Source organism: Lipotes vexillifer, unplaced genomic scaffold, assembly GCF_000442215.2.
Source record: "Lipotes vexillifer unplaced genomic scaffold, Lipotes_vexillifer_v1.1 scaffold251, whole genome shotgun sequence".
Classification (NCBI taxonomy): Eukaryota; Metazoa; Chordata; class Mammalia; order Artiodactyla; family Lipotidae; genus Lipotes; species Lipotes vexillifer.
In genome coordinates this window covers 2,482,962-2,495,141 of record NW_006770868.1, presented here as the reverse complement: position 1 = coordinate 2,495,141, position 12,180 = coordinate 2,482,962, and the positions used below count along the sequence as shown (strand labels likewise).

The 12,180-nt window shown below is 49.2% G+C and overlaps 1 protein-coding gene across 1 annotated transcript in view; it reads right to left on the bottom strand.

The window, feature by feature from the left end:
- The window catches only part of PTGIS (prostaglandin I2 synthase), a 35,381-nt gene extending 25,475 nt beyond the window's left edge, over positions 1–9,906 (bottom strand). Inside the window, exons 1-4 of the mRNA XM_007446402.1 lie at positions 9,881–9,906; positions 7,850–8,009; positions 5,887–6,065; positions 3,225–3,368 (exon numbers count right to left, since the gene is read on the bottom strand). Of these exons, the coding sequence (XP_007446464.1) occupies positions 3,225–3,368; positions 5,887–6,065; positions 7,850–8,009; positions 9,881–9,906 (509 nt within the window). The remainder of the gene's footprint in view (positions 1–3,224; positions 3,369–5,886; positions 6,066–7,849; positions 8,010–9,880) is intronic.
- Between the last annotated feature and the right edge of the window lie 2,274 nt (positions 9,907–12,180).

Sequence of the window (12,180 nt, the reverse complement as noted above, 5' to 3'; positions counted from 1 at the left end):
CAGGAATGAGGGAGGGTGGGGCTGAGAAAGGCCTGTCTGGTCCCCACTTTGTCCCTCATTCACACAGTGTAGACACGTAGTAGGTCTTCAATAAATGTTCTATCAGTGGATGAATGGATGGATGGGAGTGAGGATGGGTGGATGGATGCATGGATAGAACTTAGTCCTGAGAACACTGATCTTGGAAGAAAATATGGGGTCACCATGATTCTGAGCTCAGTTATCCAAGCTACTGTCCCACCTTTTCCCTGCATCCCACTCACCTTCCCCTCAACCAGTTTTGGCCTCCATGCCCCGCAGAGATGGCGAGTTCAAGACCTGCCCATCCCACTGGACTAAAAGGAAGCAATCCTTCCTTCAGAACAGCTGAAACGAGCTACCTATAGAGTCTAACCTGTCGGCCCTACTGATGCCTCTGCATAAGCCCAGAAGGAATTCCCTCCTCCTTTCCCTCCAAACGTGTAAAAGCCCCTGGATCCCTCTTCTTCAGACGAATGCCCTCAGTCTCCTTATGGCAGAAGTTGTAAAGGTGCCGCCCACGATCTAGATTCAGTCCAGAAACGTGTTTTGTTTGGTTAATAGAGTTTTCCTAAAAACAAACCGAATGCATATTTAAACATTTGGGGAAATTCATACAAAATCTGGACTTCCCCCTCCATCTCATTTTGAAAAAGGAGAAAGCCTGACCACTGGCGGCCTGCAGTCCTGCCTGGCAGCCCTGGGCCGGAGTGGAGTCACGGCCACCCCTCTTAGACGGGAACAAGCTGGCAGGGTCAGACGGTCCTCCCCAGGCCCTGCGGTCTCTGTGACACTGCAGTTAAAGACCTGTCACCATTTGTCATCCTACTTGCACTGGATTTTTTCTTAAAGCAGAAAACTAGTTCCTTAGATAAAATGTCTACCAAAAATAGGCAATGAAAAGTAACCCCTCCCAAAAAGAAAAGAAAACCAGGAAGACCCCAAGGTTTCACACTGTGGACATGAAGGCCCTTCCTATGGCGCCTCCACATCAAAATAACACCTAACACAGCTGAAGACAGGCAATAAATAATTACATGACCTATAAATACACACATGACCTACAGGTGGCGCTAGGAGCCATAAAGATAAAGCTGGAATGGGCCGGGTAATGAGAGGGCCATCATATTAAATGGGGTGGCAGGAAAGACCTCCCTGAGCAGGTGACCCTTGAGATGAGACTTGAGTGAAGTGAGGCGGGAGCCATGCCGACATATATGGAAGAGCATTCTTGGGAAAGGGAACAGAAACCGCAAGGGCCTTGAGTTGGGAGCATGCCTGGCCTGTTCAAGGGGCAGCAAGGAGGCTGGTGAGATGACACCAGTGGAATCAGAGTTAGAACTCTGGAAGTGACTGAGTGAGGCAGGGGCCCACACAGGACAGGGTGGAATCTCACGGTCTCGGGCTACGTGAACACACACCTCTGCACCAGTGTGACTGTCATCCAACTTGCCCACTGCCTTTCTACTTCAGGGGCTGCAGATGGCGATGAAAAGGCCCAAGGAGCTGCAGCCCAGGGCTCAGGCCCTGAAGACACAGGGATCCATTTACATCTGCGCTCCTGCACTGTGCCTACTGTTACCATGAACCTGAACGGACCCAGCTGCCATCACGTGGCCCCCACCTCCCCCAGTGCCTCAGCTTTTTCTCTGACTTCTTTGCCTGCACAAGGATACGGGATGGCAGGAGCTAGGAGACCTGGGAGTGCCCTGCTGTGAACTTATTGGGTGGTTTTAGCGGCCCCTCTCTGGACCTCAGTCTCCACACCATATGACAGGGTAGACCAGACCTGCATCACCCAGACCAATCACAGCCCTTGATGGTATCTGCACCACTCCAGGGTGAAATGAGAAAAAGGGGACACACCAAGGGTTGTGCTTGAGAGTGTAGGCTCTGCAGCCAGCCCTGCCAGGACCCCAACCATGGGACTCTGGGCAAATGACTTAGACTCTCCAGGCCGTAGTTACCTCATCCGTCAAATGGGGTTTGTAAAGTACCCGCTTCACAGAGTTGTAGTGAGGATTAAATGTATTAGCGCACACTGAGCCTACAAGAACACACACACGTCATAAATATTCCTGTGTGCCCATGTGTGTCAGCAAATGCCTGTCCTTTATCCTCCAACTGTGTTGCTGTAATTTTCTGGAGCTGTTGAAATGTCTCGCTTGTGTGAGATGCTGGTCATTAGGGGTGCCACCAAAAACTCCTGGCTCTCTTTCCCCCCCTGCCTGTGGCCATGCTCCTCCACCCCTGCCACCACGCAGTCAAATCCACCAGCAGGTCCCACCGGCCCCATCCCCCAAAGCTACCCCAATTCTTGCCATCGCCTGGTCCAGGCCACCATTCTGTCTCACCTGGGCAACTAAAACAGCCTCCTAACAGGTCCCCCTGCCTCCCTTTCATTGCCACCCACCCGAACTATGGTCTAGTCTCTATCTGGCAGTCAAAGAGAGCTTTTAAAACTCTAAGTCCGGGCTTCCCTGGTGGCGCAGTGGTTGAGAATCTGCCTGCCAATGCAGGGGACACGGGTTCGAGCCCTGGTCTGGGAAGATCCCACATGCTGCAGAGCAACTAGGCCCGTGAGCCGCAACTACTGAGCCTGCGCGTCTGGAGCCTACGCTCCGAAACAAGAGAGGCCACGATAGCGAGAGGCCCGCACACTGCGATGAAGAGTGGCCCCCCCCGCCTTGCCGCAACTAGAGAAAGCCCTCGCACAGAAACGAAGAGCCAACCCAGCCATAAATAAATAAATAAATAAATAAATAAATAAAAATAAAGGAATTCCCTTAAAAAAAAAAAAAAAAAACCAACTCTAAGTCCAATGGTGTCATGCCCCTGCTTAAACCCCCAATGTCACTCATCTCACTTAGAAAAAATTCCAAAGCCTTCCATGGCCTTGAGGCTCTGTGAGACCCGGTTTCTGCCAGTTTCTCTGACCTCATCCCCCCGCCCCACCTCCTTGGCTCATTAGGCTCCAGCCACACTGGCCCTCTCACCAAGCATCTGGGTGACCAGCAAGGCCCCTTTTCTGGCCTGTGTTTCCTTTACAGCTGATAGGCTGAGTCAGGCGACCACTCAAGAGTCCCAGATACAAAATGTGGCCTTGCAGCCTTTGCTTTGGAGCATCCCAAACTGCTTCCCCAACCACAAAGTCCTCCTGGTTCCCTTGGCCACTATTAATGGCCGGTCCAGAGTGCTGGGCTCACCTGAGCAGGAAGCTGTAGGAGAATTCGAGGAGTCCCATCTCATGCCAGCCACTGCCTGCTTCCGCGGTGTCGCCCAGCAGGACAGCGTGGAGGTTGGTATACATGGCTTCCGTGAGCGCCTGGAGCTCTTTGTGGAGGAGGGTCCTGGGGCAAAAGGAACCAAGGTGTGAGCGTAGCTCCCAAAAATACGTGTATGTGCACACAGGCACCTCCTTGGCCGAACCTCAGAGTCCCAGGGCTCCAGTGCCTCAGTGGCGATGAGGGCATCTGGAAGATTGGCTTAAACAAAATATTATTATTTCCATCATTATCCACAATGACGACAGTTACTATTTATTTTGCCAAGCACAATGATCTCATTTCATCTTGTGACAGCCCCAGGGATAACAGTTACTATTATGATACCCATTTTACAGATGGAGAGACTCAGAGACAAGAGAGGAAAGTGACTTGCCAAGGTCACCCAGCCAGTAAGTGATACAGCTGGGACTGAAACCCTGATCTGCCCAACTCCAGAGTCTGAACTTTTAAACGTGATAGCCATCCCCTCTCGGGGCACACGAGCTTGGATAAGGAACCCACAGATTTGCAGAAGACAGAGAACTAAGAAACCAGCCCTTTCTCCTTGAGACCCAAAGTTAGGGAGACCTGTTTGGTTAAAGTGTCCTGGATCAAGGATTGCTAATAAACATGACTCCAAGTGAATGCTCCATGAGGAATAAGGGAATCTGGCTGGTGATCTGGTCTCGTCGTGAGTACCTAGGAGTCTGAGGAGAGGACCAGTTCTGGGAGAGCATGTGGCTGAAGCCAGAAGCCCCTCTGTACTGAGCCTCCACAATACAGTCAATATTGAGCCATGACTGAATGTATGATTAGAAGCCAGGAAAGATGGGATCTTCTATCTAAGTTTAAGGCCCCTCTACACTGCACAAGGATCTAAACCATAAAGGACCCCACTGCATCGAGCGAAGCGTCCATGGGGTGGTGCAGAGCCGATGTTCAACAGCGACACCTTGTGGCAGCAACAACACCAGTGCTAGTGTGCCCATCAGGTGCTCTGGCTCTCTGTCGCCACCTGCTGTTTGGACATAGGATGGACCCCTTTAGACTGAATAAGCCCCTGGGTTCTTGGATAATTCAAGACGGGAAAGCATCCAGAGGGGTTCCGTGAACTTCCAGGTAATAAAAGCTTTGGGATGTTTCACCGTTGGAAGAACAATAGATACGACCCACGTGAGATAATGTGTGTGAAGGGCTTAACATAGCACTTGGCACATTGTAAGTGCTTAATACATGGGAGCTGACACAGTGATCAACCCTGCTCCAGCTGTTGCCTCGACTGAACTCCAAGCACTAGTCCTTGACAGAGACAGTAGCCCCCAACAGAGGTGGCAGCCATGCCCAGAAGACCTCACGCCAGCTTTTGAGAAATGCCCAGAAACTCTCGGGGGTAGACACTGGAGGAAACTGGGATCCTCCCTGGGTAGGGGGGGAGGATGCAGTGAACTGTGGACTCCTGTTGCTAATGGGACCCCTAGAATAGCAGGACCCAGGACATTCAGGCTCAGGAATACTTCTAGCAGCTGTCCTACAAAGCCAAGGTCAGACTGAGCGTTGCCTCTCATCCATGTTTACCTCATGAGGCTGGCCTTTCCTCAGCTTTAGCAGTCCTGCAAAACCCGGCCTTCTAGATGCTTTTCCTGACTCCAGGAGATGAGTCTTCCTGGACAGAGATCACTAAAGATGCCCGTCAGACCGTGTGCACTCGTTAGGGGAGGATGCACAGTCTTACTTCCTCAGTATCTCGCTGGGAGGAGAATGGGCTGTGGAGTCTGCAGACCTGGGTTCAAGTCCCAGCTCTGACGCTTACTAGCAGTAGATCTTGGGTAAGTCACTTCACTTCTCTGAGCCTCTGTTTCCTCATCCGTAAAATATGGATAAACATACCTACCGCTGAAGCTGTTGCACAGATATGAACACGTGCCTATCAAACACCTGGCATTTGGCAGGTGTCTTCAGAGGGAGGTTGGCGTCATTCTGCGTTCCTGCATTTGGGATGGTGACCAGTGTATGAACGAATACAGGGTAAATGCCCTCACAGGTCCTTTTGTAAGTATTACTTATGTTTCAGGACCTGCAGCACTTCCTAGCTGTGTGACCTCGGGCAAGTCACTTCTCTTCTCTGAGCCCCGTGTCCTCATCTATAACATGGGGCTGTAAGTTACCCTCCAGCATTGCTGTGAAGACTCATGAGATCATGCATGATGCCTGGCACAGAGTATGGACTCAAAAACATTAATCACCCCACCACCTCCCTTTATTTGACAGATGTGGAAACAGAGGCTCAGTGCAGGGGTTTGGTTTGCCCAAAGTCACAAAGCTAGGCAGGGGGAAAGCTGGGATTTGAATCTAGGTCTAGCTGACCCCAACCCTGGTCTCCTTCTACTAAAAATCAGAGCTGCCTCTTGGGAAGTAAAGAGTTCTTCAGCCCAATTCTCTAGGGTTGTTTCTTGTTTTGTTTTTGTTTGTTTTCACAAAACGAAATGTCTTGACTGGACACCTGTTGTGGAAACAAGCTCAGCTCACACAGGACTTGAACTACGCGGGTAGAAGCCGATCGCCCACCCTGGCCCACCCATGCGTACCATCTGCAGCCACTCACGGTTTCATCTTGGACTTTTCATCACTGGGGCTGTAATGCGGAAGCTGCACGTCGAAAATCCTCTCCATGAGGAAGACGGCGTAGGCGTGGAAGTCCAGCCTGGTGCGAGGCTCCCACACCACCATGTCATAGGAGTGTGGGTCCAGGAGGACAGTGACATACCTGCCCCCCACCAGCACCTGGGAAGTTGGCAGGGATGGAGTGAGGAGTACGACTATGAACAACAGCAGTTCTCTGAGGTCGACTTAGCCCGTGACAGGCAGTGGCCCCACCAGCTGCTTAACAGACAATGTCCCCTCATCTACCTCTCACAACCACCCTGTGAGGCAGGGACCATCATTCACCCATTTATAGCTGAAATGTGATAAGGCGTATAACGTGCCCAAGACCACACAGCTGAGAAGTGGCAGAGCTGGGAAAGGAATTCGGCACTTTTTCTGAACCAAAGGTTATGCTCTTAACCACCTCACTTTTAAGCATCTTCCATTGCTTATCTTGGTTAATGTCATATCTCCAGCAGCCAGGAGAGAGTCTGCCCACAGAAGCAGCAGATGGATGTGTGTGCATCATAGGTGGATGATGGATGGATTGACGGGATGGATGGATGAATGTACAGATGGATGGATGGGAGGATGTTGGTGGATAAATGGATATATTATAGGTGTGGGTGGGTGGATGGATGGATGAGTGGATAAATGGATGGAAGAAAGGAAGGAAGGATGGATGGATGTTGTTGGATAAATGCTAGTGGATGTGAAAGCAAAATCTTCTTTGGGAGGCTGAGCTCTGTATGTAACATGCTGCTCAAGACGGGAAGGAAACAGCACTGGAGAGCTGTAATCCTGCAGTCAACAAAGGTAAGGGCATTTTCCCTCAAATGTCTGTGGAGGGGGTCACACAATTGTAACTCTAACTGCCTTAGTCCTGTTTTCAAAATGTGGTCTGTGAGTCATGTTAATCAAACTCTCTTATAAAATACAAGCCAATATCCAAGGAAAATGCTGTTGGATGGATGGTTAGATGGGTGGATAAATGGAAGGATAGATCACTGAATGTATGTTGGATGGAAAGATGGATGGATGGGCAGCTAGAGGTTGCTTGCAAACTAAATGTATGAATGAATGTTGGGTACACGGATGGCAGGATGCTAAGTGGATACTGGGTAAACAGATTGAAGGATGAATGTTGGATTCACTTCTAACTTCCAAGTTAGAAGGAGACGTGGAAGGTGGATGGATGAGTGACGGTTGTTTGGATGTTGAAGTGATGGATGGAGAGAGATATAAATAGATGTATATAGAGTGGACAGACATTGGATATTGAAAGGATAGAGAATCAAATGCTGGGTGGTGGTGGCAGATGGATGGAAACATGGGCAGATAAGCAGAAGAATGGAAGTTGGTGGAAATTGAATATATGGTTGAAAGTTGGATGGATGCTACGTCCATGAGTGGAAGAATGCTGGATAAATTGGGCAGACAGGTAGAGGAATAGATGATGGCCAAGTGGATGGGGAGACAGATTTGGGATAGATATTTAGAAAGATGGACGAATGAGTGGATAGACGGAGGTTGATGGAAATGGAATACATGAATGAATATTGGATGGCTATTAAGACGGAAGAAGGCTGCTTAGATATTGGGCAGATAGGCAGAAGGACAGATGTTAGATGGATGGGTGGATGTGGGACAGATGGACGTTGAATGAATGGATAGAGGTCAGTTAGATGAACACACCAAGTATTGGATAATATTAAATGACTGCATAGCTGCATGTTGGGAAGATGCTAGAGGGATAATGAAGGGATAAATGTTGGAGGTACAGTTGGATAGGCATATAGAAAGTTGGCTGGACCACTGGATGGTTAGCGTATGGATGGGTACTGAAGAAATCAGTAAACACCAGGTTTAATAGGCCCAGCTGCTCATCCCCTTCCCTCCCAAGAGGCAAAAGAGGCACTTACAGTAAAGATATCACCGTGCTTCTCCTTCATCCTAGTGAGGAAGCTGGCGGCATCTTTTCCAAACTCCAAAGCATAGCCCAACCAGGGGATACTGCCCAGGTCCAGGGGAGGCTCGCCAGGTCGCCTGCAGAAGCCACAGCACTTATCACCGTTTGATAAACTGGGGAGGAGGTTAGAGTGTGGGGCATGGCGTGAGGTTCTCAGTGGAGAGGAAGGCTTCCCTGAGGAGACATTTGACCGAAGCCCCGAAGCCCCGAAGCCGGTGAGGGAGGGAGCCGCATGGATCTCTAAAAGAAGAGCTTCCAAGCAGAGGGGACAAGTGCAGAGACCCCTAAGCTGGATCATGCCTGGCGTGTGCAAAGAACAGTGAGGAGGCCAGGGTGGCTGGATGTGGGAACAAGACGTGTGCCGTAGAAGGTGAGGCGGGAACAGTAACAGAGGCCCGACCACGCGGGGCCTTGTAGGCAGCTCTGCGGGCTTCAGTTTTTGCTCTGAGTGAGGTGGGAGCCATTGGAGTTTGAGCAGAAGAGGGTCAGGATTTGGCTTTTGGTTTTTACAAGAGGCTTTTGGCTGCTGAGTAGGGAACAGACCACAGGGGGCTGAGAGCAGAAGCCAGGGTACCAGTTGATGTTGGTACATACTGGGGGTTCCAGTTAAGGTGGTCATCTCTCTGCAGGTAGGAGAACCTTCCTGAACCCAGTAGTATTAGGATACAGAGTTCTCTGTATGAGCCAGCATGGACCAGGGTCCTGGTCCTCTCACACTTCCTCTCATGCCCACCAAGAAAGGCTAAGGCTGGAGAGCATGGCTGGATAGCAGGAGGTGGTAGAACTGCCCTGTCGCTGACCCCTGACTGCCCCTCTCCAGCTCAGAATCTGAGGTATCTCAGGAAGCCAGAGGCCATGCCCATGGCCTGCGGGGATGCCCCAGGGGTACAGGTAGCTCAGCCAGGGGGTAGGAAGGTTGTGTGTGATATTCAAGGTCAAAATCTCATCTGTGAGAGCAGAGGGACTCCTCTGAGGATATAATAACATATCTACAGCTCACTACGGTGAATGGAATTCTAAGATGACTACAATGACCTACAACTGAGTGAGGGAGATGGTACAGTTGAATTTGAGAAAGGATGATACTTCTTAGTGGACCTGACCTAATCAGGTGAGGACAGGACTTACAAGGGGCAGGGATCTTCCTGGCAAAAGAGACTGAGATTTGGCATAAGGGAGATTCTTTGCTGCTGGCTTTGAAGATGGGAGGGGCCACATGGCAAGGAATGCATGGGGCCTCTAGGGGCTATGAGTGGACCTTGGCTGACAGCAAGCAAGGAAATGGGGACCTCAGTCCCACAACCACAAGGAGCTGAATTCAGCCAGATTCTTCCCTGGAGGTTCCTGATAGGAAGGCAGCCTGGCCAACACCTTAATTTCTGCCTTGTAAGACTCTGGACAGAGAACACAGACACACTGTACTGGACTTCTGATCTACTGAAGTGTGAGCTAATAAATGGGTGTTGTTTTAAGCTCCCAACTATATGGTAATTTGTTACACAGCAAGAGATAACCAATACACTCAAACTGACATTGCACTTGCACTGGGTCCTGCCCTTGGCCAAGCATTTGATATATGAATGTCTCATCTCATCCTCCCCAACCACCACCTGAGGGAGGGGCTACATTCACACCTTCACCAAATATTAACTATGAAGCAGGCATCGTCCTGGGTGCTGGAGATACAGGAGTGAACAGGGAAGATGAGGTGGAGAGCCCTGACCTCACGGGGCTTACATACTAATAAGTGGAGACAGACAAAAACAAAGAAGCAATATCATTTCAGAGAGCGAGAAGTGTGATGAAGAAAATAAAGCAGATAAAACGTGACAATGAAAAGACAAATAACCCAACTTAACAATGCACAAAAGAATCTGAATGGACAGCTCTCCAAGGAAGATATACAAATGGCCAGTAAGCACATGAAAATATTCTCAACATCATTAGTCATTGGGGAAATGAAAATCAAAACGACAAGCAGTACCACTTCAAATCCACTAAGATGGCCATGGTGATAAAAAAAAAAAAAAAAAAAAGACAGCAAGAGATAACCAATACACTCAAACTGACATTGCACTTGCACTGGGTCCTGCCCTTGGCCAAGCATTTGATATATGAATGTCTCATCTCATCCTCCCCAACCACCACCTGAGGGAGGGGCTACATTCACACCTTCACCAAATATTAACTATGAAGCAGGCATCGTCCTGGGTGCTGGAGATACAGGAGTGAACAGGGAAGATGAGGTGGAGAGCCCTGACCTCACGGGGCTTACATACTAATAAGTGGAGACAGACAAAAACAAAGAAGCAATATCATTTCAGAGAGCGAGAAGTGTGATGAAGAAAATAAAGCAGATAAAACGTGACAATGAAAAGACAAATAACCCAACTTAACAATGCACAAAAGAATCTGAATGGACAGCTCTCCAAGGAAGATATACAAATGGCCAGTAAGCACATGAAAATATTCTCAACATCATTAGTCATTGGGGAAATGAAAATCAAAACGACAAGCAGTACCACTTCAAATCCACTAAGATGGCCATGGTGAAAAAAAAAAAAAAAAAAAAAAAGGAAATAAGTGTTGGGAAGACTGCGGAGAAATGGGAATCCTCATGTATTTCTGGTGGGAATGCATAATGGTGCAGCTGCTTTGGAAACTAGTCTCGCAGTTTCTTGAAAGATTAAAAGAGTGACAATATGACCCAGCAATATACCCCAAAGAATTGAAAACGTAAGTTCATACATAAACTTATACACTGTTGTTCATAGTATCATTAATCATAATAGCCCCAAAGTGGAACCAACCCAAATGTCCAATGACAGATGAATGTATAAACACAATTTGGTGTATTCATACAGTGGAACATTATTCAGTCGCGAAAAGGAGTGAAGAGTATATACTGATTCATGCTGCAACTTGGAAGCACCTCCAAACCATCACACTGAGTAAAAGAAGTCAGACACAAAAGGCCACATAGGGTATGATTCTATCTCTATGAATGTCCAGAAAAGGCAAATCAATGGAGACAGAAAGTAGATTCGTGGTTTCCAGGGTCTGAGGGGAGGGTGGGATGGAGAGTGGACTGCTCACGGGTACCAGGTTCCTATTTGGAGTGATGAATATATTCCAGAGTTAGATAGTGGTGATGGGTGCACAGCCCTGTGGCTATACTAAAAACCACTGAATTGTATATTTTAAAAGGGTGAGTTTTATAGTATGGGAAATACATCTCATTAAAGAAAAAAGAAAGAAGGGTGATACGAGATAGTGGGGAGGCGCTAGTTTAGAGAAGGTGGTCAGGGAGGGCCTCTCCAAGGAGGTGCCATGTGAGCAGAGACTGGAAGGAAGAGTAGGGAGAAGAACCTTACAGGCAGAGGGAACAGCAAGTGCAAAGGCCCTGGGGCAAGAGTGCACTTGGTGACGTTCTCAAGACAGCAGGAGCCGCTGTGGCGGGAATGGAGGATGTGGGGGTGAAAGACTGGAAATGACCTGGGGACCAAGAAGGCCTGTGGCTGAGGACAGAGTCTGGCTTTTATTACAAGTGTGGTGGGAACCCTCTGGAGGGTAGGATTTAGGAAGTGATGTGATTTAGGAAGTGATGTGATTTAGGAAGTAGGATTTAGGAAGTGATGTGATTGTGCTTTTAAAAGATTGCAAGAGGGAATTCCTTGGCGGTCCAGTGGTTAGGACTCCATGCTTCCACTGCAGGAGGCACAGGTTCGATCCTTGGTTGGGGAACTAAGATGCCGCAGGCTGCGGTGCGCCCAAAAAAATAAATAAATGTTGCAAGAGTGAGAGGCGGGAGGGAGATGTGTCAGGAGACTAAAGCAATTATGGTGGGAGTGGAGACTGTGATCCCCCAGGAGCCAGGCCTAGCATCCGACTCGTCCACTTCCAGGTCGGGGGTTTTTGTGCCATCCCCAGAAGTCCAGGGGGGACCACCTTCCCTTCATCCTGCTTCCCCTCCCTGTCTACCTTCTTCCGCCACGGCTTCCTGCCTCCTCAATATGACTGTCCCCCAACATAACCCAAAGCGGGGAACAGGTGGTGGACAGAGAGACTGGCTAGATTTGAGGGCCAGAGTTTGGGAAATATGGAAGCAGAACCAGAGGTGAGCATTGAGGGCATTAGGAAGTGCCTCCCCCCACCCACTTCCTCCTCTCGCCCCACTCCCACCCTGCCTCTGAGCCCATCATTGAGGAGACTCGCAAAGGTGCAGCTCGGGGATTCTAAGGGGGTGCTGGGGACGTGCCAAGACCCTTCCTTTCCCCTTGCCTC